This window comes from Rhinoderma darwinii, chromosome 3 (genome assembly GCF_050947455.1).
Source record: "Rhinoderma darwinii isolate aRhiDar2 chromosome 3, aRhiDar2.hap1, whole genome shotgun sequence".
In the NCBI taxonomy this organism is placed as follows: domain Eukaryota; kingdom Metazoa; phylum Chordata; class Amphibia; order Anura; family Rhinodermatidae; genus Rhinoderma; species Rhinoderma darwinii.
This window is the reverse complement of record NC_134689.1, coordinates 156,639,076-156,665,725: the sequence shown is the minus strand read 5'-3', so window position 1 is coordinate 156,665,725 and position 26,650 is coordinate 156,639,076. Positions and strand designations below refer to the sequence as shown.

General features: G+C 41.0%; 1 protein-coding gene across 4 annotated transcripts in view; it reads right to left on the bottom strand.

Annotated features, from left to right (window-relative positions):
• Positions 1-528: 528 nt before the first annotated feature.
• The window catches only part of RAB3IP (RAB3A interacting protein), a 42,870-nt gene continuing 16,748 nt past the window's right edge, over positions 529-26,650 (bottom strand). For 3 of the 4 annotated variants that reach the window (XM_075856942.1, XM_075856943.1, XM_075856944.1), the window contains 9 exons: positions 25,453-25,708; positions 25,103-25,198; positions 19,548-19,682; positions 18,757-18,957; positions 17,343-17,471; positions 16,779-16,891; positions 5,827-5,926; positions 1,643-1,712; positions 529-920 (listed from right to left, as the gene is read on the bottom strand). In XM_075856942.1, the coding sequence (XP_075713057.1) occupies positions 838-920; positions 1,643-1,712; positions 5,827-5,926; positions 16,779-16,891; positions 17,343-17,471; positions 18,757-18,957; positions 19,548-19,682; positions 25,103-25,198; positions 25,453-25,708 (1,183 nt within the window). In that variant the 3' untranslated portion in view covers positions 529-837. The remainder of the gene's footprint in view (positions 921-1,642; positions 1,713-5,826; positions 5,927-16,778; positions 16,892-17,342; positions 17,472-18,756; positions 18,958-19,547; positions 19,683-25,102; positions 25,199-25,452; positions 25,709-26,650) is intronic. The other variant, XM_075856945.1, reaches the window with a different exon arrangement.

Here is a 26,650-nt window from a genome sequence, read left to right as displayed (position 1 = left end):
TGCTGTTTCTGGGAAAAATGCAGACCCCCTTTTTTTTTTTTTCTAATTTCATACAACCACTTGAATTGCTGCAGCCCTCCTACCTGTAATTTCATCTCAATAGAGATATGGAGCGAAAAATGACCCTAAAACCTGCTTCCTATTGCTGCTTTTAGAAAAATGGTATATATATATATATATATATATATATATATATATATACACACACACACACACACACACACACACACACATACATACACACACACACACACACACTATGTAGCCAAATCGCAGCAGATTATAAATAAAATTTTCAGGATTATGCACAGTCAGAAACGGTCATATGTTGGGTCATATACACTTACCTCGCTGCTAAGAGGTCATTTACTTATCTATGCCTGTAGGCAACCAAAACGTCTGGTTGGCTTATGTGAATTTTTTTTTTTAAGAATTAGAAACAACAAAAAAAAAACCCACAAACTCCAGTGAAATTCTGTACTAGAATGACAACCTCACCTCTTACATATATGTAGAAATAACAACGAATAAACTTCAAACTACCGTTTATTTCTTGAAATTTGGATGTCACTAATAATTTAAAGATGTAATGCCTGCAAATGCTTACCAGAATCTCAGCAGCCATAGTATCAGGTCAACACAGAACAAGTCAATTTCAGATTACTACATGAATTCTAAGTAGTGTAGCTCAGACAGAACAGAGTATAGATATGTTGTGATATGTAGTTAATTCAGTCACTTGCAGATCCCGGTTTTACCACTAGCTATCTGCATTTCTACCTTCATGGTTTTGGAAAGAACAAGAATATCAAAGTCCAGATATAATATTTTAGGGTCTTAAAGTTCTTCTTTGAAAAATCCAAGTTTTGCTCGAGACATTTCTTTTCTCAACTGCATGATTTCCCAGAACATCTGATCAGCTATAAAAAAAAAAATAAAAAAAAAAGGAAAACAAATACATATATACTACATACACATATAAATATATGCTGGATATCAAAAATGAAGATTACAGAAGAACAGATTTTACATTAGTGGAGTTCACCCTTAATAATATTGTCAATATTTAAGGACTGATTGAGCTTCCATAAGAGCTTATACACATGGCTGTATCAAGGCTCCGTTTTGAAGGGAGCCATAACAGAGCTGACAGAGGTTTATGAGGCCTCTACTCTACCTTTGTATGACTCTAATTTCATATAAAGGCATACAGAGGGTTTTTTTCTGTTAATTTCAGTATGAATCCGACAGAAAACAAAATCGTGGCAAGGTTCATTGAACTTTATGTGTAAGGAGTCTGACAGGCAAAGTTTGACCAAGCCTGAAAAGAAGCGTGCTGGCTCCATGCACTGGGCTCTGCCATGTGCATGAGCCCTAACAGCGAAGATCACAATGAACTATTTCACAGGGAGTTAACTAATATTATACTTCCTACTGGTCCACTTCCTCGCAATAAAATTCTATACATGTTCAGATACTCCATATGTAATTTGCATTAGGATTAAAACATCTATTCACAATTAGAACATCTTTCAATCTAAAACCGGAAACTTTACTGGAAGGGAGCAATAAATAGGTACAAAACACAACAACATGACATACAATGTTTGGTACTAAAAACAACCCCACAATATTTACTCACCGTCTTGCTGTTTTACAAGTCCTTGATGGATGTACCTAATATATGTGAAGAAATTACATACAGAGGTAATCTGTAAAATAGAGTAAGATTAATTAGAATACATACAATTTCTAAGATCAAGATTTTTCTACTCCCTGTAAAATCTATTTCTCAATGAATTCATTGGGGGACATAGCATCATGGGTATAGGACCCTGCCGCTAGGAAAAAAACACTATGTAGGAAAGAATTTAATCTCTGCCCAGGCAGGGCATATCCTTCGCACAGACCCTGGCTAATTAAATTTGTACAGAAGCAATAGGAGAAAAAAAAAATATGAAAAATTCTACTGTCCCAGGAGAAAACAACCAAAAAGTCAAAACAACACGTTCTAGAACAAAAAAAAAAAAAAAAAAGAAAGAATTGAAGCACCGAAACAACTACGTCGCAGCAAGGTAAACTAGGACTGCTCTTATCAAATCAAGACAATGCAAAGCCCGCTCCCTCAGATGAGATTGGGGGGGGGGGGAAATCAAAGGAGGGGCGAACAATCTCTTCATTGATATGGAAGACAGAGATTACCTTCGGTAGGAAGGGCAGAACAGGTTGTAACATCACCTTATTTGTATGGATGGCCAAAAAGGGTGATTTGCATGTCAAGTCAGCAAGTTCCGAAACCTGCATGATGGATGTGACAGCCATCAGAAAAGCTACCTTCTTGGTAATGGGAGGCAACAAAATTTCTCTCAAACGTTCAAAAGGAGCCTAAAGAGCTCCAAGGTCTAAATTAAGAATTCAAGGCTCAATGGGATGTCTGTAAAGGGGGACCGCAAGCGTAACCCTCAGCAAAATTCTTTACCGGAGAACGAAAAGCTAAAGTTCAGTGAAAAAGAATGGACAGAGCAGAGATCTGACCCCTCAGAAGATTTAAGGCAAGTTCTTGTTCAAGGCCTGATTGCAGGAAGGACAGAACTGTAGGTGTGGAACATTTATTTTTTTTTTTTATGGAAATCACTCTGCATAGATAAGCCTTCCACATACGACAGTACGCCTCGGCTAACTGAGGGTTTCTGGCCTTCAACCTCGTCTGGATAACTGATTCAGAGGGACTCAGGCCCTCAGAATCTTGGCTTAAACAGTCACACCAATAAACGCACCGGAGGTTAAGTGGGGTGGGATAGCAGACCTTGGGAATGGAGGTCGAGTAGAAGCAGAAGATGCCTCCATTAAAAGGTTGATTAGTTTTGCGTGCCAGTTCCAGCGGGGCAAGTCCTGTGCCACCAGAATCACTGGAACGCCTTCCCTCTTGAGTACTCTGGGCAAGAGTGAGAACTCTTTCCATGGTATGACCAATGCATCGACTGCAATGGCCCTTTGATACCAAACCCTGGCCACGTAGGTCAGAACCTTGAAGTTAAGATGGGACACAAAGAGATAAACATCCGGGTAGCCCCACTTCTGGCACAGTTGATGGAATAATTCGGAGTGACGAGACCACTCTCCTGAATCTAGTCTCCCTCGGCTAAGAAAATCTGCGGCCTAATTTTCCACTCCTAGTATGTGGACCACTGACATCACTGGACTATGCTGCTCTGCCTACAGTAGGATCCGGGAGGACTCCAACAAAGTCGCCTGACTCCTGGTGCTGCCCTGGTGTTTCAGATAAGCAACCGCTGTGAAGTTGTTGGTCTGGATCCTCACTGCCGACCCTGAAAAAGAGGTCTTCAATGGGAAACGGCTAAGAAAATTGCCCTCATTTTCAGGAGGTTAATCTGTAACGATGCCTCCTCCTGCGACCAAGTGCCCTGAACCATGGAGAGAAAAACCTGCACCCCATCCGGACAGACAGGCATCCGTTGAAACTTCCAGCCACTGGAGGAAAGGAAAAAACAAAAACGACTTAGCGCATTGGCCAGGCGTTGCCTCCCACTATCGCAACTTCTGACAGACCCGAGAGGGCAGGACAATCAATCAACTTGTCCCATGAGTCCTGAGACTTGTCCCAACTTGAGACTATTACCTCCTGTAGGGACCTGGAGGTGGACTCTTGATGTCCTGGTATTGAGGATTATTACCAAAAACTCTATGCTCTGAGTTGGAACCCACGAGGATTTCTCCTTGTTGATGATCCACCCAAACCTCTTCAATGTGTCCAAAGTGATGCAAAGATTGTCTTCCCTGGAGGGTCCTTCATCCAGTTAAGGGACGACAGCGACTACCCTGGTGTGGACAAAAAAGCACCATGAAAGTCGTCAGGATCTAGGTGAAGACCCAAAGAGATGTGGCGAGCCCAGAGGGGAAGACGACAATTTGGAAAAGTAGAGAACCCTCTTGGAAATGTAGGAAACGCTGGTGGGTCCTTATGATTGGAAAATGAAGGTATGCATCACACATGTCGATGAAAGAGAGGAATTCCTCCCTCTCCAGCGATTCAACCACCAACCTTAAGGATTCCATGCAAAACCCCAGAACGACTCAGTACCGTCTCCTCAAGTCCAGGGTTGGATAAAAATCCATTCTTAATGAAAACGTTCCGACTGAGGAACTGGGACAATAACTTTCCATAGAAGAAGGGAACAAACAGCCTGGGAAAAAGCAGAACGCGATCTGGTGTTGACAGAAAGAACCTTCCAGGAGCAAGCCTAAATTACTCTATAGTGTATCCGGTCAACACCCCCTCCTGAACCTAGAAGTCGTCCACATGAGCGGGCCATGTCTCCTGAAAAGACAAAAAGTCGTCACCCCCCCCCCCCCCACTCGGCTCGTCCCGATAGATGAGCCCTCTGTGGGGTCTTGGATTGCAAACACTGTGAGCAGAAAGGGGTAGACCGACTGCATGAAAACCTTATATCACAACCGCCTCAGGAATAGTATGTAGCCATGCACACCTGTACAGGCTGCTTGGGAGAATCCTCCTGAGGAGAAGACATGACAGAAAGTAGGAGGAAAGAGAAGAAAACAAGTAGCAATATCTGAGAAAAAAAAAAAAAGCAAACCCATGGGGAAGTTGCACAAAATTATCAATACAATACAGCCAAAAGGCTGGCCTACCATACCTGTGTAGCGGTGTACTCCTGTAGACCAAAGCAGCAGAAGATAATTGCAATAAATGAGCTGAATAGAGATCAAGTAGCACTTGTGGGTGAATTCCCATTTATTTTGGATGTGCTGCCTTGTCTTTTGATATTTGTGGATTCCATTCCTGGGACTCTGGATCAGGTTCCTTTGAGGCTTGCACCCATTACATTGCACTTTACTTTGAATCTCCGGTGCTGCGATTACTTTTCCTCCTGGCAGCAGAGACGGCGACGCTCCTTAAACATATACGCCCTGCCCCTAAACCTGACTCTAGGCAAAACTATCATTAACGGATGTTGTAGAGGAGGGAGGCAATAGGCCGAAACCTAGAATGTGCCAAAAAAGGAGAGATTGCAGCCTAGGCTTGGAAAAAGCTAGGGACTACATTTTTAAGGCAGGCTACCGAGACGAGCGGCGCAAAACTGCGCAAATGTGGGCACGTCCTACCAACGCCAGGAAACAATCAAAACGTGCTACAGGAGGACAGGCAAGTGTAAGAAAGATGCCAATGCTTAGGGATGTCCTGAGAAGAAAATCTCCCTCCTAATAAAAAAATACAAAAAATTAACCCTCTAAAAATATAGGGCCTCCAAATGCTAGACCCTGAATAGTATAGGTGGGGGTGTTGCGGAGGAGGGGAGAAGTATAAAATTGGAAATAACCTACTCCCCGTGGAGTCTTTGGGTGTACGGGGGTCACCTCATCAGTAACCTCGCACATATAGCGAGGTTTTGGAAGGCCGTCTGTGGAAGCAGAAAAGACAGGTTAGGTAACCAGCAATGAGGTAACTTCAGTGTAGAGCACTGCCTGGTTTTCAGACACCCGCATGGGGCTAACTAGGCTGTGAACAGGCCAACAAGTCACCTATCGATAAGGAGAGAATAAAAATTAGTGAAATTAAACTAAAAATAAAAAAATGGAGCAGACCTGAGTATCAGGTCACGCCTGCCTCCTACGGATACTAGGCTAAAAACTGAATTAGCCAGCGTCGGTGAGAAGGGTATGGTCCGCCTGGGTATAGCCAAGACTCTTTCCTACCTAGTGTCACCTTCTAGCGGCATGGGCATATACTGATGTTGCTGCGTCCCCAATGATATGAGAAAAAACAAATGTTCTCACCCTACTCACCCTATATCTACAGCATGGAGAAATATAGTAATAATTGGTGGAGTCTCCAAGTTTGATTCTGTGCTTACAAGATTTTGTTTGACCACTCAGTGCGCATTTTCTGAAAAACAACAAATATAATAGTAATAGATTAGAAACAAAAACATTTTATTTTTTTATTTTTAGGATTTAACAATAAGGTTATATGCACACGTTCAGGAATCTATCAGGATCTTTGGCGCAGATTTCGCACCTAAATCCTGACACAATCCTCACATTCCCCCAGCAATGTATTTTATACCCCATTTAGACGCTCAGGAAAATATCCATATGGAATAACGAACACGCTGCAGATTTTAAACCTGCAGAATGCTTATTATTGGTGCTAGAGATGGTCAATATTGCCTAAAAAAAAATGTTGATTATTTTAACCATATGAGCCGATCTTGATTTTGGATCTAGATTTTCATGTTTTTTGCTAAACAAAAAAATACCAAGACAGAATACAATTACATATTTTCTTCTACTAATTTTACTTGGGTGCCTTTGGTTCCTAAGTTGAAAAAGTTATTTTTTCTTTTGAGACAATAACATTGATGGCCAATCCTTCGCGTAGGCCATTAATGTTTGATCATTAGGAGTCAAACCTAGAGTTATAGGAGTGCCAGGTCCCCTTCATTGTGCGGCTCATCAACGTTATAGTCAATGAAAACTCATTTATTGTTGTTATTGAAAAAAAGGTCTTGCTACGTGCTGTGCCTGTAAATTTTTCCTCCTTCGGAAGTAGCAGCGGACACAAATGAAGGGTATTGTGCGTCTATATTACTGTTCGTGCTCTAAGAAGTAACAATAATACAGCAGCGCAGGTACATAATGAAGCACCAGCAATATAGCAGTACAGTGAAATAATAGTATACTATAGTTTTTTTTACTTTTTAACAATAAAGAAAAAAGAAATACTTGCTGTTTATGGTAGCACTGCTGGCGCCTTATATAGGGGCACACACTTCTGCCACTTTATATGGGGACGCTACTGGTGCGTTTTTTTTTGGGCACTACACACACACACGCAAATGAACTTAGAATCTTTATTGTTAGTTGAGAGGCTGGAGTCTGCCTGTGACTTTATTTACAGGCAGCCCTTTGCACACCTCGGTGACTGTTGCAGGATCATTGTTAGACTGTCTCCCTGTGTCCCTATTCAGCAGTATACAGAAATCTGGTGACCCTCGGCAGCTGCATTATACAGGAGCAGCAAAGACTGAGGGTCCTGCTCACTGCCTCTCGTTGTCTGTGCTGCTTACGTTGAACACCGCTCTAGTAAAAAATCTATTAGGACACAAGCAGACTTAATGATGAATACAGTCCTACCTCCATTCCGGACACTACCAGAGCTGTTCGCGGATTAGTAAAGGCTTAAGCCAGCGTTCAGTGAGGCAGATGCGCATACTGTGCAGTGCACCTGATTGTTATTAAAGTTCTTCCTCTACTGCCATGGGGGTAGGGTTTAAATCAATTTCAAGATTCTGTTTAAATCCAGAATTGTGCACAGTTAAAATGGCTAATTAATTGATTTAATTTATCCAGCCCTTATTGGTGCATATTCTGGCACCCAGCCCTAATTGGTGCAAATTGTATACAGAAAAGCTGTGGATGAGCCCCATTGAATTACAATGGGGCTAACTTGTGTCCGGGTCAGCTAGCCAATCCGCTTCAGAAATGCAAGTGTCAACTCCTAATTTCTGTCACATATCTGAAAATACAGGGAAAAGAACAGCAGTGGCATGGAGCTGGAAAGCAGATGTGTCAGGGCGAGTAAATATATAGTTACGAACCGAATAGCACAAGACAGTGGGAGGAGATAAACGGAGACATCTTGTAGATTGCACTATGCAAGTTGCTTTTTTTTTCACATCTAGGAAAACCCCTTTAAAAAGCAGAATAATGGCACACTTCAGCAAAGAAATATATCTAAGGATTTTTGGCAACCGATCCAAGAGAAGCACTTAATGGCACAGCAGAAGAACATCTGTAGAGCACTCATAGTTGCCTACTATAAATAAATTTGCTTCTTTCATCAAAAAATCTTAAAGGGGTTGTACACGACCAGACAACTGATGACCTATCCACAGGATATGTTGTCTGGGAAGAAAAAAAAACGTACACAGCGCCACATGGTGCAAGATAAACCTGATAGGTAAGTTAATTTGTAGGTACAACTTTCTGATGTAGGCAGTAGTAGAACAAGATTGCAGCTTTCAATATCCAGGTGCCGGCATCAATTGTATTGGGCTGCAAGAAATAGCCATTTAAAAAGATATATATTTTTGAAAAAAATATATTAAAAATGGATATAGGAAAGCGCTACACAAAAAGGAAGGATCGGCAGAGTAATAAAAATGGATGAATTTATTTTGCATAGAAGGGCAACGCGTTTCAACGCAGAACCTGCGTCTTCATCAGGCCAAAAATATGGTAAATAAAAGCAAGGCAGAACAAACATCTTAAATACACATGTGGAAAGAGGGAGGAGATCAAAGTAAAAAAAACGCCAAACAACAGCAATCAGTTGCACTGACCACAACTGATGTAAATATAGTCATCGGGGATACAATCAAAATTAAAAACAGAAAAAGAAAAAAAAAAAAAACACAGAAAAAAGCACTGGCAAAAGATATGTAGATAATGATGATGAAAGATGAACTTCGAAGCATAAATACAATGTAACAAGTTTGATGAGGTCTCTGTCTTACGCTCTGAAAATATGTGTTTAACAGAGATCGGCTAGCCAAACAAATCGCTAAAAGAAAACCTTGCAGATGAAGTAAGTAAGTACTTCATCTGCAAGGTTTTCTTTTAGCGTTTTGTTTGGCTAGCCGATCTCTGTCTTACACTCTGAAAATATATGTTTAACCCCTTCCCGCACCTTGACGTTAATGCACGTCGAGGTGAGCAGTAACTTCGCGCACCTCGACGTGCAGTTACGTCTGTGCTTTGACAGTTAACCGCTGTGCAGCGCTACACCGCAGCGGCGGTTAACTGTGCAGGGTGTCTGCACTGCATTCCCTGTTGCCGATCAGCGGCCCATCGCCGCTGATTTCGACAGTTAACCCCTTCGATGCGGCGGTCGATTCCGATCGCCACATCTAAGGATTTTAGCGGAGATCGGCAGCCCCCACGTGAAATCACGGGGGCTGGCGATGGTACCCATGGCAACCGGACACCAGACAATGGCTTCCAGGCTGCCATGTACAGAAGCCAACGAGGACCAGCCGGAGGGTGGTCGTCGTAGGCTTCCTGTCAGTGTGACTGTCACGTCACAATGACAGTTGGAATGCATTACACTATGTGTGTAGTGTAATGTATTCCAGCAGCGATCAGAGCTTCAAGTCTAAGTGTCCTCTAGTGGGACAAGTGAAAAAAGTAAAAAAAAAAAAAGAATAAAAATTATTTTAAAAAAAGTGTAAAAATAAGAGTTATAAGTGACATAAACAAGAACTGCTTTTTTTCCTATAAGAAGTCTTTTATTATAGGAATAAAAACGAACACATAAAAAAAAAAAAAAAGTACACATATTTGGTATCACCGCGTTCGTAACAACCCCATCTATAAAACTATAATATTTTTCCCGCACGGTGAACACCGCAAATAAAATAAACAAAAAACAATGCCAGAATCACTATTTTTTGGTCACCACCCCTCCCAAAATATACAATAAGAAGTGATCAAAAAGTCGCATGTACGCCAAAATGGTACCAATACAAACTACAGCCCGTCCCGCAAAAAACAAGCCCTTACACCGCTTTTTGACTGAAAAATAAAAAAGTTATGGCTCTCAGAATATGGTGACACAAAAAATTGTTTATTTTAGAAATAAGTTATTTTATTGCGCAAACGCTGCAAAATAAAAATAACGATATACATATGGTATCGCCGTAATCGTATCGACTCGCAGAATAAAGTATAATGGTCATTTATAGCCCAGGGTGAAAACTGTAAAAAATAAATAATAAACATTGTCAGAATTGATGGTTTTTGGTCACCTTGCTTGACGAAAAATGGAATAAAAAAAGTGATAAAAAAAATAAATAAATCACTTGTACCCCAAAATGGTACCAATGAAAACTACAGATTGTCCCGCAAAGAATAAGCCCTAACACGGCTCCGGTGGTGAGAAAATAAAAAAAGTTCTGGCTCCCAGAATATGATGATGCAAAATGTGCAGTGTTCCAAATGCGGATAAGATTAGCCGCCATTTATCAGTGCGACACTGGCCACATATCTGCGGATTATTATTTATTTACCCCATTATTATACCCTCTTATTATGCCCCTGATGTACTCTGCCCAGCCTAAATATGCCCTCACATTATAAACTGAAACACCAGCAAAACGGCAGAGCTACTACCAAGCTAAATCGGTGCTCCAAAAGCCAAATGGCGCTCCCTCCCTTCTGAGCCCTACAGCGTGCCCAAACAGCCGTTTACGTCCACCGATATGGCATCGACCTACCCGGGAGAACCCAGTTAATATTTTATTTGTGGTATTTGTGGCACAAACTGGGCACAACATATAGTGCACTAAAATGGCCCATCAGTTGAAAATTGTAATTTTCACTTTGCACCATCCGCTGCGCATTAAAACTTTCGCGCACCATGACTTAATAGCATGTCCTGGTGTGGGGGGTGATGTATGGAGCGTCTCACTCACTGAGTCCGTGCCATACGCTGCGGGTGTCAGCTGTGTATTACAGCTGACACCCGGGACTAATGGACAGAAACAGCGATCGCGCTGTTACAGGAGCATGTAAAAATTACAATATACTGCAATACATTAGTATTGCAGTGTATTCTACCAGTGATCTAACGATCGCTGGTTCAAGTCTCCTATGGGGATTAATAAAATTTGTAAAAACAAAAGTAAATAGTTATTATTAGTGTAAAAAATTAAATAAATATTTAAAGTCCAAAAAAACAACCTTTTCAAATTTTTTCTCTAAAGTAATGCAAAAAAATACACAAAATTGGTATCGCTGCGTCCATTAAAGTCTAAACTATTACAATATACCATTATTTAACTCGCACGGTGAACGCCGTGAAAAATAAAGAATTTAAAACTGCAAATCCGCTGTTTTTTGGTCACCTTGGCTTTAACAAAACATGTAATAAAAAGTGCTAAAAAAGTTGTATGTACCAAAAAAATGGTACCAATAAAAACTACAGCTCGTCCCGAAAAAATAAGCCCTCACACCGCTCTATTGACAGAAAAATAAAAAAGTCATGGCTCTCGGAAAGCGGGAAGGGAAAAATTAAAAAGAAAAAGCAAAACATGGATCAGTCCGGAAAGGGTTAATTACTTTCTAATGAAAAAGCATTTATGACCACATGTGGGGTATAGCCGTACTCGGGAGAAATTGCTTTACAAATATTGGGGTGCTTTTTCTCCTTTATCCTTCGTGAAATTGAAAAAAATTCTACATTCTACATTTTAGTGGAAATAATGTTGATATTAATTTTCACGGCCTAATTCTAATAAATTCTGCAAAAGACGTGTGGGGTCTAAATGCTCACTATACCCCTAGATAGATTCCTTAAGTGGTGTAGTTTCCCAAATGGGGTTACTTTTGGGGGGCGTCCACTGTTTTCGTCCCTTGGGGGCTTTGCAAATTCGACATGACACCCAAAAACTATTCCAGCTAAATTTGAGCTCCAAAAGCCAAATAGCGCTCCTTGCCTTCTAAGCCCCGCTGTGGGTCCAAACAGCACTTTATTACCACATATGGCATATTTACGTAATCGGGAGAAATTGTTTTACAAATGTTGGGGTGCTTTTTCTCCTTTATTCCTTGTAAAAATTAAAAATGTCTGTTTTTTCAGCAAAAAAGTAGATTTTTACCTTTACAGACTAATTCCAATGAATTCAGCAAAACAACTGTTTGGTCAAAATGCTAACTTTACCCCTAAAAAATTCCTTGAGGGGTGTAGTTTCCAAAATGGGGTCACTTTTGGGGGGTTTCCACTATTTTGGTTCCTCCAGTGCATTGTAAACGCAACACGGCACTGAAAACTATTCCAGCAAAATCAGAAATCCAAATGGCGCTCCTTCCCTTCTGAGCCCTGCCGTGGGTCCAAACAGCAGTTTATTACCACATATGAGGTATTGCTATAATCGGAAGAAATTGCTTTACATATGTTGGGGTGTTTTTTCTACTTTATTCCTTGTAAAAATTAAAAATGTCTATGTTTTTTCAGAAAAAAAGTAGATTTTCATCTTCACATACTAATTCAAATAAATTTAGCAAAAAAACTGTGGGTTCAAAATGCTAACTATACCCATAGATAAATTCCTTGAGGGGTGTAGTTTCCAAAATTGGGTCACTTTTGGGGGGTCTTTACTGTTTTGGTACCACATGACCTATTCAAACCTAACATGGTGCCTAGAATATATTCTAAAAAAAAAGGAGGCCCCAAAATCCTCTAGGTGCTCCTTTGCTTCTGAGGCCTGTGTTTCAGTCCATTACCACACTAGGGCCACATGTGGGATATTTCTAAAAACTGCAGAATCTGGGCAATAAATATTGAGTTGCATTTCTTGGGTAAAACCTTCTGTGGTACATAAAAAATGTATTACAAATGAATAAAAAAAAAAGAAAAATGAAATTAGTAAATTTCCACCTCTACTTTGCTTTAATTTCTGTGAAATGCCTAAAGGGTTAAAACACTTTCTGAATGCTGTTTTGAATACTTTGAGGGGTGCAGTTTTCAAAATGGGGTGATTTATGGGGATTTTTTAATATATAAGGCCCTCAAAGCCACTTCAGAACTGAACTGGTCCCTGAAAAAACAGGCTTTTGACATTTTCTTGAAAATATGAGAAATTGCTGCTAAAGTTCTAAGCCTTGTAACGTCCTAGAAAAATAAAAGAAAGTTCAAAAAACGAACATAAAGTAGACATATGGTAAATGTAAACTAGTAAGTATTTTGTGTGGTATTACTATCTGTTTTACAAGTAGATACATTTAAATTTTGAAAAATGCTAATTTTTGCTAATTTTCTCTAAATCTTTGTGTTTTTTACAAATAAATATTACATTTATCGACCAAATTTTTTCCCTAACAAAGTACAATATGTCACGAGAAAACAATCTCAGAATCACTTGGATAGGTAAAAGCATTCTGGAGTGATTACCACATAAAGTCCTGAAGGCCAAAACAGGCTCAGTCCTGAAGGGGTTAACAGAGACCTCATCAAACTTGTTACATTATATGTATGTATTTATACTTTGAAGTTAATCTTTCATCATCATTGTTTACATACCTTTTGCCACTGCTTTTTTCAGTTTTTTTTTTTTCTGTTTTTAATTTTGATTGTATCCCCGATGACGTCATTTACATCAGTTGTGGTCAGTGCAACGGATTGCTGTTGTTTGGCGTTTTTTTACTTTGATCTCCTCCCCCCTATCCACATGTGTATTTAAGATGTTTGTTCTGCCTTGCTTTTATTTATTTTTGGCCTGATGAAGACGCAGGTTCTGCGTTTCAAAGCGTTGCCCTTCTATGCAAAATAAATTCATCCATTTTTATTACTCTGCCAATCCTTCCTTTGTGTAGCGCTTTCCTAGATCCATTTTTAATATATTTTTTTCAAAAATATATACCTTTTTAAATGGCTATCCACAGGATAGATCATCAGTATATGATCGGTGCGGATCCGACACTGGGACCCAGCACCGATCAGCTGCTCCAGCTGCCTCTGGCCACCGAAAGTTTTGAGCAGAATGATGTAGTTGGAGCAGATGGCTCTGACCAATGCATAGCGGCCGTTCTGCAGAACTGCAGCTCTGCTCCTATTCACTTGAATAGGAGCAGTGCCGCAGATTTGCCACGATAACCGCAAAACTATCATGCTGAAGGAAACTGCAGGGCAACACAGAATATGTTCTGATCGTTTTGTCTTTAAATCAGCCTCGTATTTTTCAGGCTTTGAAATCCAGACGCTTTTGGAGCTGATCTTCAAAGCATTTTTGAGCGTAATTTGAGTTGTATTTTCTTATGGTTTTTGGACTGTCCATAGGAAATGGGAAAAATTAGCTTGTTAAAACGCTTTGAGAAGTGAGATGTTACTTTTTTTCCATGAAGAGTAGTGTTACGAGGGATTTTTAAAAAAATTGTTATCAGCATAAAAATTCACCTTATATGAACAACAGTGTATTCCTTTTTAAATCAATGGGAAACTGTTTTCAGGCGTATTTCGGAGCATAATGCGAGCACCTGAAAATATGCCCTGTTAACGTGGCCTTAGGATTAAAGTGGCTTCTAAGTTGAGCAACACTTTATAGTTGCAGCAATCATACTTTAAAAAGGACACAATACCATGTCTTATGTCGCAATTATTTGGTTTTATTCATAGATCTCGATTACTCAGAAAGTAAAGATCCTTTCACTCTGGCAGATTTTCAGCCTTTAAACGTGCACCGTTTGACAGTATAACAAGTCGTTCGGCACTCGTTCAGCTCCTTTACATAGAGCATGCAACCATGGAGCATGCGATCGTTCGGTTCATCATTATTGAAACTGATGATTTTAAATACCCACATAAAAGATCCGATCAGCCGACAAACAAGCATTTGCTCATTTGTTGACTGATCGCTTGGAATGTTACACGGGACGATGATCGGGAACAAACATTCGTATGAGCGCTCAATCGCCCGATTATCGGCCCATGTAAAAGGGCCTTTACCATGGTCATATTATAATCTAAACCAGGGGTCTCAAACTCGGCCGGCTAAGTGGGCAACATACAGAAAAAATGTGAAGTTGACGGGCCGCATTACTTTCAAATTTGATATAATACAAAATTGTTTATCAATTAGTTATATGAACTACTATAATAATACTACTACATTACTATAATGCTACATTAGCGCTAGGTTTAAACGTAACGGAAATTTGTGAATTTTCTCCACGTGCTTATTTCAACAATCCAGTTTAAGTTTCGCTAAATGCAGTCCGGCTGCTCAGTTGGTAGCCACACAAATGTCAAGATTGGGCAGCCCCTTTTTAGATCGTGCCACAGTTCCCTCGGTAGATACTGCCACAGTTCCCTCGGTAGATACTGCCACAGTTCCCTCGGTAGATACTGCCACAGCTCCCTCGGTAGATACTGCCACAGCGCCCTCGGTAGATACTGCCACAGCGCCCTCGGTAGATACTGCCACAGCGCCCTCGGTAGATACTGCCACAGCGCCCTCGGTAGATACTGCCACAGCGCCCTCGGTAGATACTGCCACAGCGCCCTCGGTAGATACTGCCACAGCGCCCTCGGTAGATACTGCCACAGCGCCCTCGGTAGATACTGCCACAGCGCCCTCTGTAGATACTGCCACAGCGCCCTCTGTAGATACTGCCACAGCGCCCTCTGTAGATACTGCCACAGCGCCCTCTGTAGATACTGCCACAGCGCCCTCTGTAGATACTGCCACAGCGCCCTCTGTAGATACTGCCACAGCGCCCTCTGTAGATACTGCCACAGCGCCCTCTGTAGATACTGCCACAGCGCCCTCTGTAGATACTGCCACAGCGCCCTCTGTAGATACTGCCACAGCGCCCTCTGTAGATACTGCCACAGCGCCCTCTGTAGATACTGCCACAGCGCCCTCTGTAGATACTGCCACAGCGCCCTCTGTAGATACTGCCACAGCGCCCTCTGTAGATACTGCCACAGCGCCCTCTGTAGATACTGCCACAGCGCCCTCTGTAGATACTGCCACAGCGCCCTCTGTAGATACTGCCACACGCCCCTAGATAATGCCAGAGTCCTCTGTAGATACTGCCACAGCACCCTCTGTAGATACTGCCACAGCACCCTCTGTAGATACTGCCACAGCACCCTCTGTAGATACTGCCACAGCACCCTCTGTAGATACTGCCACAGCGCCCTCTGTAGATACTGCCACAGTGCCCTCTGTAGATACTGCCACACACCCCTAGATAATGCCAGAGTCCTCTGTAGATACTGCCACAGATCCACAGTTCCACTGGGGTTCCCTCTAGGAGTGGAATCCCCAGCCAGAGCATTGCCGACGCTTTGACCAGGGAATCCTCTGCTGGAGGAGCCCCTGACATCACTGTCCATACACAGTGACGTCAGGGGATCCTCCTGGACCGGAATGTGTTGTCAGGGGCAACCCCAGACCCGGGGGTCCCATAGCGGTGCACTAGTATAGGCTCTGCTCCGGAACTCTGGAGAAGCCCCTGATATCAGTGTCCATATATGGAGTCCCGGAGCAGAGCCGCTTCTAGCACTTTGCCTGGGATTCCAGCTCTGCTCCTGACATCACTGTTTATATATGGACAGAGATGTCAGGGGCAACCCCAGAGCTGGAGTTCCCGGGCAGAGCGCTAGTAGCACTCCTACTGGGACTCCAGCTGTGCTCCTGACATCGTGTCCAACACTGGGGAAGCCCTAGACATCGCTGTCCATATGTGGACAGCGATGTCAAGGGATTCCACAGAGTCCCGGAGCAGAGCCGATACTAGCGCTCTGCCCGGGACTCCGCTCTGGGGAAGACCCTGACAACGCTGTCCATATATGGACAGCGATGTCAGGGAATTCCACAAAGTCCCTCAGCAGAGCCGATACTAGCAGCTCTGTGTCTCGCGGGCCGCAGAGGACAGCCTCAGGGGCCGCATTCGGCCCGTGGGCCATGTGCTTGAGACCCAAGATCTAAACCATCTTGGCTAATATAAACAGTGAGCCAGGAATCTGATTATTAACAGACGGCTCTCTGTAGCGTCTCAAGGTGGTCTGCTGTAAGAAGGCATTACATGGTTTGTAATAAATATTTTGTCAAGTACCGAGAGGTTTAGAACAAACCAAGTCCCAATGTATAAAGAACGGTGTGACTTTTGGTAATTCACTGGAATTAGTTTAACACACTATACTGGTTTTTTTGAGGGGTTTTTGTATTACTTACTTTGGTCCTCCACATTCAACAGCTGAGGCTTTCACAAATCGAACAGGCTGCAGACCAGCAGGCTCTATACTTAAAGTATTATTTTCAACAGCTCCAAGTACAGCTGCTGCCAGCTACAAGATGAAAATAGCATTGTCACATTAATAACATAATAAACAGCATCTTCTACAGTTATTTAGAAAAATCTTCTCTAACGTGATGGAAGCATCAATGTGCAAAGAATGTTTATATTTGGCCTTTTTTTTTTTTTTCAAGATAGGCACAGATGTGTGAATAATTTGGCCAATTGAACTAATACGGGCAGTCACAGAATTACCATAATTGCTGCATCTACCAATGCCAATCTAGTCCAATGGTTGGAAACTTTATTAGAACCAGTGTTCAACAGCTATTCCGTTTAGAAGTTTCCATGTAGGGCAATCCATAAAGTGTACCTCCAATGATGCAGGATGGTCCACTTCTGCTAGTGTATGCCCAGCAGGTAGGGGAGGGCAGTTTCCCATTTCAGGCAACCTGTTAAAAAAAAAAAAAAAAAAAGCAACTCACCCTGAAGGAATTTCTTACCTCATTCTTTGGAAACGATAAACAGGGACAGATGTCCTCCTGATAGATCCTTTTTAAAAATGGGCATGTTCTGTTTATCAGCGGCTCTTCCTTCCATACTTTGAACTCATTGTAAAGTGATAAGTCAGCCTGTAAAATTGAAGAAATCGCATAATAAAAAAATCATACCTCTATATGAATATAAATACTTAAAATGACACGAACACGTTCTGCTGGCTGGTGGAATATGCGCGAACATCATTACAAGTCTATAATAGTTAACTCATTCTTGAAGTGTATATCCAGTTATTTTGAAAAAATATTATAGTGAAGGCTTTGGAAAAAAATAGCTTTTCTAGATACTTTAAATTAACCTATACAGATTCTAAACAGCAGCATGCTTATAGCCTGCTTATAACTCTGCTATAGGAGATAGAGCACCTTGCTAGGCTTCCATCTCCAGCACTGTACAATGTAATGTGATCCCACAGTGCCGGCTCTTGTCCCGAGACAGTACAATTATTATATTCTACAGTTGTATAAAAAAATAAAAAAAAAAGTTTAAAAAAATAATAATATACTATCAGTATCACATACAAGACAAAGATTCCACCCTTTTTATTAAACCACCGTAAGAATTGAAGAGGACCTGGCTTGACAAAGATCCCATAGAGACGGATCGAAACGTTGCCTGCCTGGGGTGAATAAACACACCACTTTTTTTCACCAATTTCCTTGGAGTGATAATTTTTTGGGCAATATATATATTTTTTTTTAATTTATAATAAATTTAATTTATAATAAATGTTTGCATAAATCTTTAATACATGAGAATACATGAAACTTTGCAGTATATCTTATCAGGGGATAGTGACATATTCCTCACCTTTTAACAGCCTGTATATCCCAATTTCCTGCCTACAGACTCTGTAAATAGTCAGAAACCTCCTTAGTCTTCAAAAAAAAATAAAAGAAAAAAAATCTATCTAGAGTAATACAGTATATAGTAGACATGGAGGAGGGGATGCAACTGCAGTTTCTCTCTGTTTGTGAGACTGCATGCTGTGAGAGAGGAGAGGGGGTAGAAGTGGGGAGACATATGATGGGCAATGCTCAGCACTCTTACATCAGGAGGAGCTTGTCCAATCAAAGGGATTCAAAGAGACGAAAATAATGCACAGATTAGATACAAAATTTCTAGTTGCATAACATTCAATATACAGGCCTACATAAGAAATTATTGTGGGGTTTTTCACAACAGTGCAACATAGGGTATGAATGCGAAATTCTGCAGATGTAAAATCAGTCATCAATAGCGACTGACACAGATGGCTTAGTTTAAAAACTGGACAGTAGAGCATTACAAATAACGACTGTCATGTCTGACAATAAAATGAAAGGTATTTATAAAACCAGAGATAAATATATTCATTACCTCTTTACATTTTTTCACAATTGGCTGCATTACAGTAAGGTCCAGAGTGCCACCTCCCATAGCACTACTAGTGCTTTTATTCCTTGCATGGCCTTTCTTGAATGGAGTCCTACCACCTGGCTGTAGCTCTTTTGTTGGAGAGGTTGGGGATGTGGATAGAAGAGCTTTAAGGGCGGCAACTTCTGCTTGCAACACATCAATCTATTAAAAAATATGTGATCATCAATCAAAAGACCAAAAAAAAAAAAAAAAGATTACTACAATTTCAATATTAACCATATATATTTCAAACTACCCAGTGCATCTGTATGCAAACTATACACCTAGTTCTCCAACTAGTTATAAACAGCACATAACAGACTCGCTTTGCACATGAGATCAATATCTTCCCCGACCTCCCCATAATATGAATGCTCTGCTTGCTGAGAGAGAGAGATAAGCTGCTGCCATGGCCGATCGTCCAGTTTGCTGTCGGAAGATAGTCAGGTTGCCCTCAAACCTATTAGATCGACAGAAGTTTTTACCAACATTTATCGAATGTGTATGGGTGATAGATACGCAGCACACCAAACAGTATGTACTGGACTCTGTTGTACACCTAGCCCCTAAGATATATAACACATTTTCATAGACATGCGAAATTTGAACTTGGCTTCTTCAGTATATGTCACAGTAAATGAATCCAAACTAGCTTGAAGCACAGAGATCCTAGATAAAGAACATAGAAACATGAGACTAAATATGTTGAATGGAAGAGAAAACATAAAACATAAAACATTTTTAACACATACCTTTCCCTGTGCTTCCTTGAGCTGTTTCTCTGCTGTGGCCTGCTTTACATTTGCTTCACGAACCATTTTGTGCGCCTCCTGGGACAAATATAAATTGACACATTTGATTTCCTCATTTTCTGATAAACATAGTACCTGGGGAGAAGAAAACAACATACACGCTGCCGACAATCCAGTCAGTTCATTCCCTTCCATCAGAAAGGGGTATTTTTTTCTTTTACAGTCTATATTCATGGAAACCATTTAATTTTTTAGGATGTCCTATCAATTTAAAATTAAATACAAAATATTGTACGTCTCTAGCAGTCAGCACAAAAGCTATAGGGTACTTTTTCACGGGAGTATTTTTGTTAATATTTACCGATATTTTGCATCGGTATTTGACAGCCAAAACCAGGAGTGGGTCCAAAACATGGAAATGGTGCACATCTTTCCATTATACTTTTTCTCTGTGCAGGTTCCACTCCTGGTTTGGGTTTCCAAATACCGATGCAAAATACAGACCTAAATACTGCCAGTGGTCTTAGGCTGGATTCACACTGGGCGGAAATGCTGTGGATTTTCTGCGCTGGATTTCTGTACAGAAAAACTGCAGTGGATTACAGTCCCAAAAAGTCCTCGTACGTCTATGTAGACAGAAAAATAAAAATATTATGGCTTTTGTAAGGCAGGAATGAAAACATTTTAATAACGAAAAATAGCTGTGGCACCAAGTGCTTAAAGTCAGGTGAAGCTTTACTTACCAACCAGACTAATGGCATTAATGGCACTAATAGTAAAACGGCATCCGACAGTTCAGAAATTGAAGCACCTATCACCAATATAAGGCCCCATGCACACGAACGTAAAAACGCCCGTAATTACGGGCCCATAGACTTCTATTGGCCACGGGTACCTCCCTGTATGCTTACGGGAAGGTGCCCGTACCATTAAAAAATATAGAACATGTCCTATTTCAGGCCGTAATAACTGCACGGGCAGGCCCATAGAAGTCTATGGGGCTCCCGTAATTATGGGTGTCTACGTGTGTGCACCCGTAATTACAGGAGCGTTGCTAGGTGACGTCAGGGGATAGTCACTGTCCAGGGTGCTGAAAGAGTTAAATGATCGGCAGTAACTCTTTCAGCACCTGGGACAGTAACTACCGATCACAATATAGATCAACCTGTAAAAAAAAAAAAAAATGACGTTCATACTTACCCAGAACTCCCTACTTCTTCCTCCAGTCCGGCCTCCTGGGATGACGTTACAGCCCATGTGACCGCTGCAGCAAATCACAGGCTGCAGCGGTCACATAGACTGACGCGTCATCCAGTGAGGTCGGACTGGATGTCGAAAGAGGGACGCGTCACCAAGACAACGGCCGGGTAAGTATGAAATTCTTTTACTTTTACTGCGGATAGGGCTGTCCCTTCTCTCTATCCTGCACTGATAGAGAGAAGGGCTGCCGATTAATGCAGTGCAATTTTGCAGCGAAAACGTGCCCGTAAATACGGATGGAATACGGGTGACACTGGTCCCATATTTACAGGCACGGGTCTGTAAATACTGGTGCAATACGGGTTGAATACGTGCGACTAGTACCCCAGTATTTACGGGAGGAAAAAAATACGTTTGTGTGCATGAGGCCTAAAACTGCTAAATAATTTAGAATATTATAAGACCAGAAGCAGAAGACTGAGCAGAGTCGGCCAATTTGTAGATTAGCCCGATCAAATATCAAAGCGATATTATTATATTTAATTCTAGAACTGCCTTATCCTTCTCTGTGATTGATAATCGGGCGCCTGTTAAATCAAGTTAAGGGCAGAGGAATTTTACTGGATTTTTCTAGGAAGATGTCCAACCCTTATTAAAATTAACAACGTCTGGCAAAACAAGTTTCTGTGGTAGAGGAGCACCGGTTTGTTTTTTTGATCAATAAAGAATCCGTTATGCAGCTAAGGCTGTACTCACATCTGCGTTGTGGCTTCCGTTCTAGCGTATCCATCAGAGGACCAAAAGAACGGGTTTAATTTTTGCATCAGATGTGCTCAGTTAGGCTCCGTTCCTTCAGGTTTTCATTTTTCTGACAGAAGTAGTATCGTAGTCTCCTGTGCTATTTTTTCAGTCAAAAATGACTGAAACCTGATGAAAAGGAGCTTTCCGTTTGTTTTTTTAACATTGAAGTCAATGGATGACGGATATAAACGGATATGCCATCCGTTTGTATCCGTTATGCTTTACGTTTAACAAATCCGTTTTTTTCTGCACATGCGCAGAATAAAAATGAAAGCAAGAAAGAGGCAAAGATAAAAACGGATCTGTTAAAAACGGAGTATAACTGATGACAAACTGACACAAACGGAAAGAAAAGGGTCAGGTTTTTTTTACGGATCCGGTAAACTGATCCGACAAAAACAAACATATTTTACCTTCCTTTGCATTCAGTCTGGCATCAGTCAGTTTTTTTTTATTTTAACTGATCCGCTAAAACGGATGCCACAACGCAGATGTGAACGAACCCTTAAAAAGGTTTGCAAAATCCAAATATTTGGAATACACAAAAAATAAAATTGCGTCTTCAGGTCGATGTACTGGGAAAACTCCAGGTGGACACATCAAACACATCCATAGGCTCACCATTAACCCCTTCAGGACGCAGCCTGTTTTGGCCTAAAGGATGAAGCAGATTTTTTCAAATCTGACATGTGTCACTTTATGGGGTAATAACTTGGGAATGCTTTTACCTATCCAAGCGATTCTGAAACGGTTGTCTCATGACACATTGTAATTTATGTTAGTGGAAAAATTTGGTCGATAAATTCAGTATTTATTTGTGAAAAACACCAAAATTTGGAGAGAATGTTCAAAAATTGGCATTTTTCTAAGTTTAAATGTATTTGCTTGTAAAACAGATAGCAATACCACACAAAACAGTTAACATTTCCTATATGTTTACTTTATGTTTGTATCGTTTTTGAACATTCTTTTATTTTTCTAGGACGTTACAAGGCTTAGAACTTTAGCAGCTTTCTCACATTTTCAATAAAATTTCAAAAGGATATTTTTTAAGGATCAGTTCAGTTCTGAAGTGGCTTTGAGGGCCTTATATATTAGAAAGTCCCCATAAATCACATTTTAAAAACCGCACCCCTAAAAGTATTCAAAAAAGCATTTAGAAAGTTTCTTAACCCCTTAGGTATTTCATAGGAATTAAAGCAAAGTAGAAGGAAAATTTACAAATTTCATTTTTTTTTTTGCTGAAATTCATTTGTATTACATTTTTTTCTGTAACAGAAAGTTTTACCATAGAAACTCAATACTTATTGCCCAGATTCTGCCGTTTTTAGAAATATCCCACATTTGGTCCTAGTGTGGTACTGGACTGAAACACAGGCCTCAGAAGCAAAGGAGCACCTAGTGGATTTTGATGCCTCCATTTTTTAGAATATATTTTAGGCACCATGTCAGGTTTGAAGAGGTCTTGTGGTGCCAAAACAGCGGAAACCCCACAAAAGTGGCCCTATTTTTGAAACTACACCTCTCAAGGCATTTATCTAGGGGTATAGTTAGCATCTTGACCGCACAGGTCTTTTGCTATATTTATTGGAATTAGTCTGTGAAAATCAAAATCTACTTTTTTTCTGAAAAAAGACATTTTTATTTTTTTACAAGGAATAAAGAATAAAAAAAGCACCCCAAAATTTGTAAAGCAATTTCTCCTAATTATGACAATATCCCATATGTGGTAATAAACTGCTGATTGGACCAACAGCAGGACTCAGAAGGGAAGGAGCACCATTTGGATTTAGGAGCGCAGAATTTGCTAGAATGGTTTTCAGTGAAATGTCCCCTGGAGGGACTAAAACAGTGGAAAACCCCAATAGAGACCGGAGGCTGGTCTTCATTTCATAGGCTTCCGTACATGACAAATCCGGAGGCCATTGTCTAGCCTCCAGTTGCCCCGCCAATGATCGGCAGCCCCCGGAATCACATTGCTGCGGTGTAGCGCTGCGCGGTGGTTAACTGTTAATCTCCAGACATAACTGCAAGTCAAGGTGCGCTAACTATTCGCCTTGACGTGCAGTTACATCAAGGTGTGGGAAGGGGTTAAAGTGTGCTTTTGGTATACATTTGGGGGTATGCACTGGCAGACTTTTTTAATTGTACTAAAAAGCGTAGTCAACGACAATTTTCAGTGCAGAGGCATCTTGCAAAGAAGTATATACCCTGTGGTACAAATGTTTCTTTTGCATAGGATCCTATGGGTGATGTAAAACAATGACGTATGCCATGAATACATTTGGCAAATACGCCAAGAAATTTCCCATGGATATATGCCGAACGTAAAGCCTGAACACAATGTGCACATAACCTTATGAAAACATCTTTATAGGGTTTCCCCGGGACTTTAATATTGATGGCATGCCTTTAGGAGAGGCCTTTTATTATTTGATCAGTGAGAGTCCGACACCCGGCACCCCCACCGATTAACTGAATGCAGGGTGTGTGTGACTCTAGCGAGCGGCGCGCCCCCTTTATTGTTTATTTAAGCCCAGCACCATACATACGGTTGTAAGTGATGACTGGAGGAAAAACACAGGGACTTCTACGGGGTTGCAATCCAGATGGATGAATTATCAGGATGCAGATGAATTTAATCCAAGAATGCACCCTAAACCTAAATAAAATTATAAATCTAGTTGTGTAAAAATATTTAAAACATTTCTTCCCTAACAATTTTTTTTTCCATCTAGATAACGCAGCTAGTGCTGGTTATCTTTTCTAAAAGACGTCAATCAAGCCGCTCTGCTCTGTTAGTGCGCACTCCCGACGTTGCTGGATAATCTAGTTCTAGCAGCATCGGGAGAATGATTGTCTCAACCAGGCATGGTAAGCGTGGTAGAGACGACCAGCCCTTTTCCCTTTTATATAGTTGGCACCCCCGCCCCTCCTCCTTGGCAAGTCTAGATTTGGAACAATACTACAGTGTAGCTAAACCGGATAGTAATATCAGATAATATAAATTAAAAAGATTTGCAATTTTATATAAACCTGTGAATGCTCCGTGGCCTGATGAAGACACATGTCCTGTGTTGAAACGCGTTGCCATGCATTAAAATTAATAAGACATTTCCTCACTGCTATACATTTCTTACCAGCAGCACTTTCCTTTACATCCAAATATTTTATTTTTGCAATATCTCCTGTTGCGGTACCGTGCTCACGCTACTGGTTCCTGGATTGGAGAGCTGCAGCTGATTTTAACCCTACATGCTTACATCAGTGTTGTACCTGACTTGTATAACCTCTATAGGTGAGCGCAACTACCTCTCCTTGCATTTTATTCATCCTACCAACCAGGTGTATCTTGCACCATGTGGCGCTGTGTACTCTTTTTTTTTTTATCCCTTTAAGTTTCATAAATTAATTTAGAACTTAGGACTCAAAATATATTAAATTAATATGCAATGAAGGTAATTACTAATGTAGTTAAAATCAAATTATATCCAAAAGTTATTTTCAGAATTTAAAAGTTTTAAGACATTTTCTTATCCAGTATATGAACTTACCTCAAAAAGGCTGGCTGTCAGCTCTTCCAGTTCCTGCCCCAGTTGGTCCCGCACTTTGGAAAGTTTTTCACATTCTTCATCTTTCAGTTTAAGCTCCTGGCAGGAATAACAATCTGTGGTGAGGCTATTAAATTCTGTGCAAAGATTTCTTTATGTAATACATCAATCTGATCAATCAGCTTTAGCTGTATATCTTTTTGTTAGATCTGCAAGTGCACACATTTTGGATGATTAAATGTTATAATAGATATTATGAATATTTATTCTAATGTGGTATCTAAACAAATCCAGATGAGTCAGGCTCATCACAACACAAATATCACAAGTGTAAAAGTACACATCATGATTACTCTCTGAGCTTTAGCAAGTTCTTCTTTTAGCCGCTCGTATCCTTTCTCTCTAACTTCTAGTACAGACGGGCTCCGTAAGTGGGACAGGCTGTCTGTACTCCAGTTAAGGACATCATCTGGCCCATCTACTGCGTCCGTCACTGCTCCCTGCAAAAATTCCCGCTCTGCTCGATTGCTGTCTTTTCTTCGTCCACGTTTGGGGGAACATGTCTGACATCCAGAGGTAGAACATGATAAAGTATCTGTTAGGCTGGTGCTGTAAATTATAAATAAAAAAAAAAAGATACATGTTGATAAATAATAGTCCTTTTCTCACAAGTGGCCAAAAACATTATTTATTTTTTACCAAATTTCTATTATATATATATTAGTTGGAAGGAAGCAGTACTCTAAAAAAAAATACAATAAATGAAGAAGGTGCCAGCAGATGATTCGGATTCAAGGATCTTCAATAGTAGAAAGAAATTCTTGGGCCCTGTTCACACAGGGCCCAACTGCGGCGCACCACGTGCAATTGATGTGAGGTGAACATCGGCTACCAAGGTGCGCGAGGGCCGAACGACACGCTACACTGCAGCAGCTCACTGTGAAAATCAACCAGGGGGCTACCAGACGTGTCTAAAACATTTCAGTGAAAGCTACTGCCTATGGGGCTCCGAAGCAGACGGATGGTCACTGCTCCTATGCTAACCAACGTGAATCGGGAAAAAACCGCTTACATTTCCTCTGCAGTATCGGAATTGGACCACCAATATTTGGCAAAGGGTTGCCTTCTCCAATGAGTCACGTTTTCTGCTTCATCAAATGGATGGATGTTGGCGTGTCAGGTGAGAAACATAAGAGAACATATACCCTGCAACCATTGCTGGAAGAACACAAGCTGGTGGCGGCAGCGTTATGATCTGGGCATTTTTTTCATGTAATTCCCTGGCCCCACTCATCCATGTGGAAGGCACTCTGAATCGATTTGGGTATGAATCCATCGTTGTAGATCACGTCCACTCATACATGCTGTTTGTCTTCCCTGGGGCAGATGGAATCTTCCAGCAAGACAATGCGACATGTCACACGGCTAGAAATGTCCAACAGTGGTTGGAGGAGCACGACCAAGACTTCCAAGTACTTCCCTGGCCCCCTAATTCGCAAGACTTGAACCCAATTGAGCATCTCTGGTGCACTTCGATCGTCTTGTTTGCTC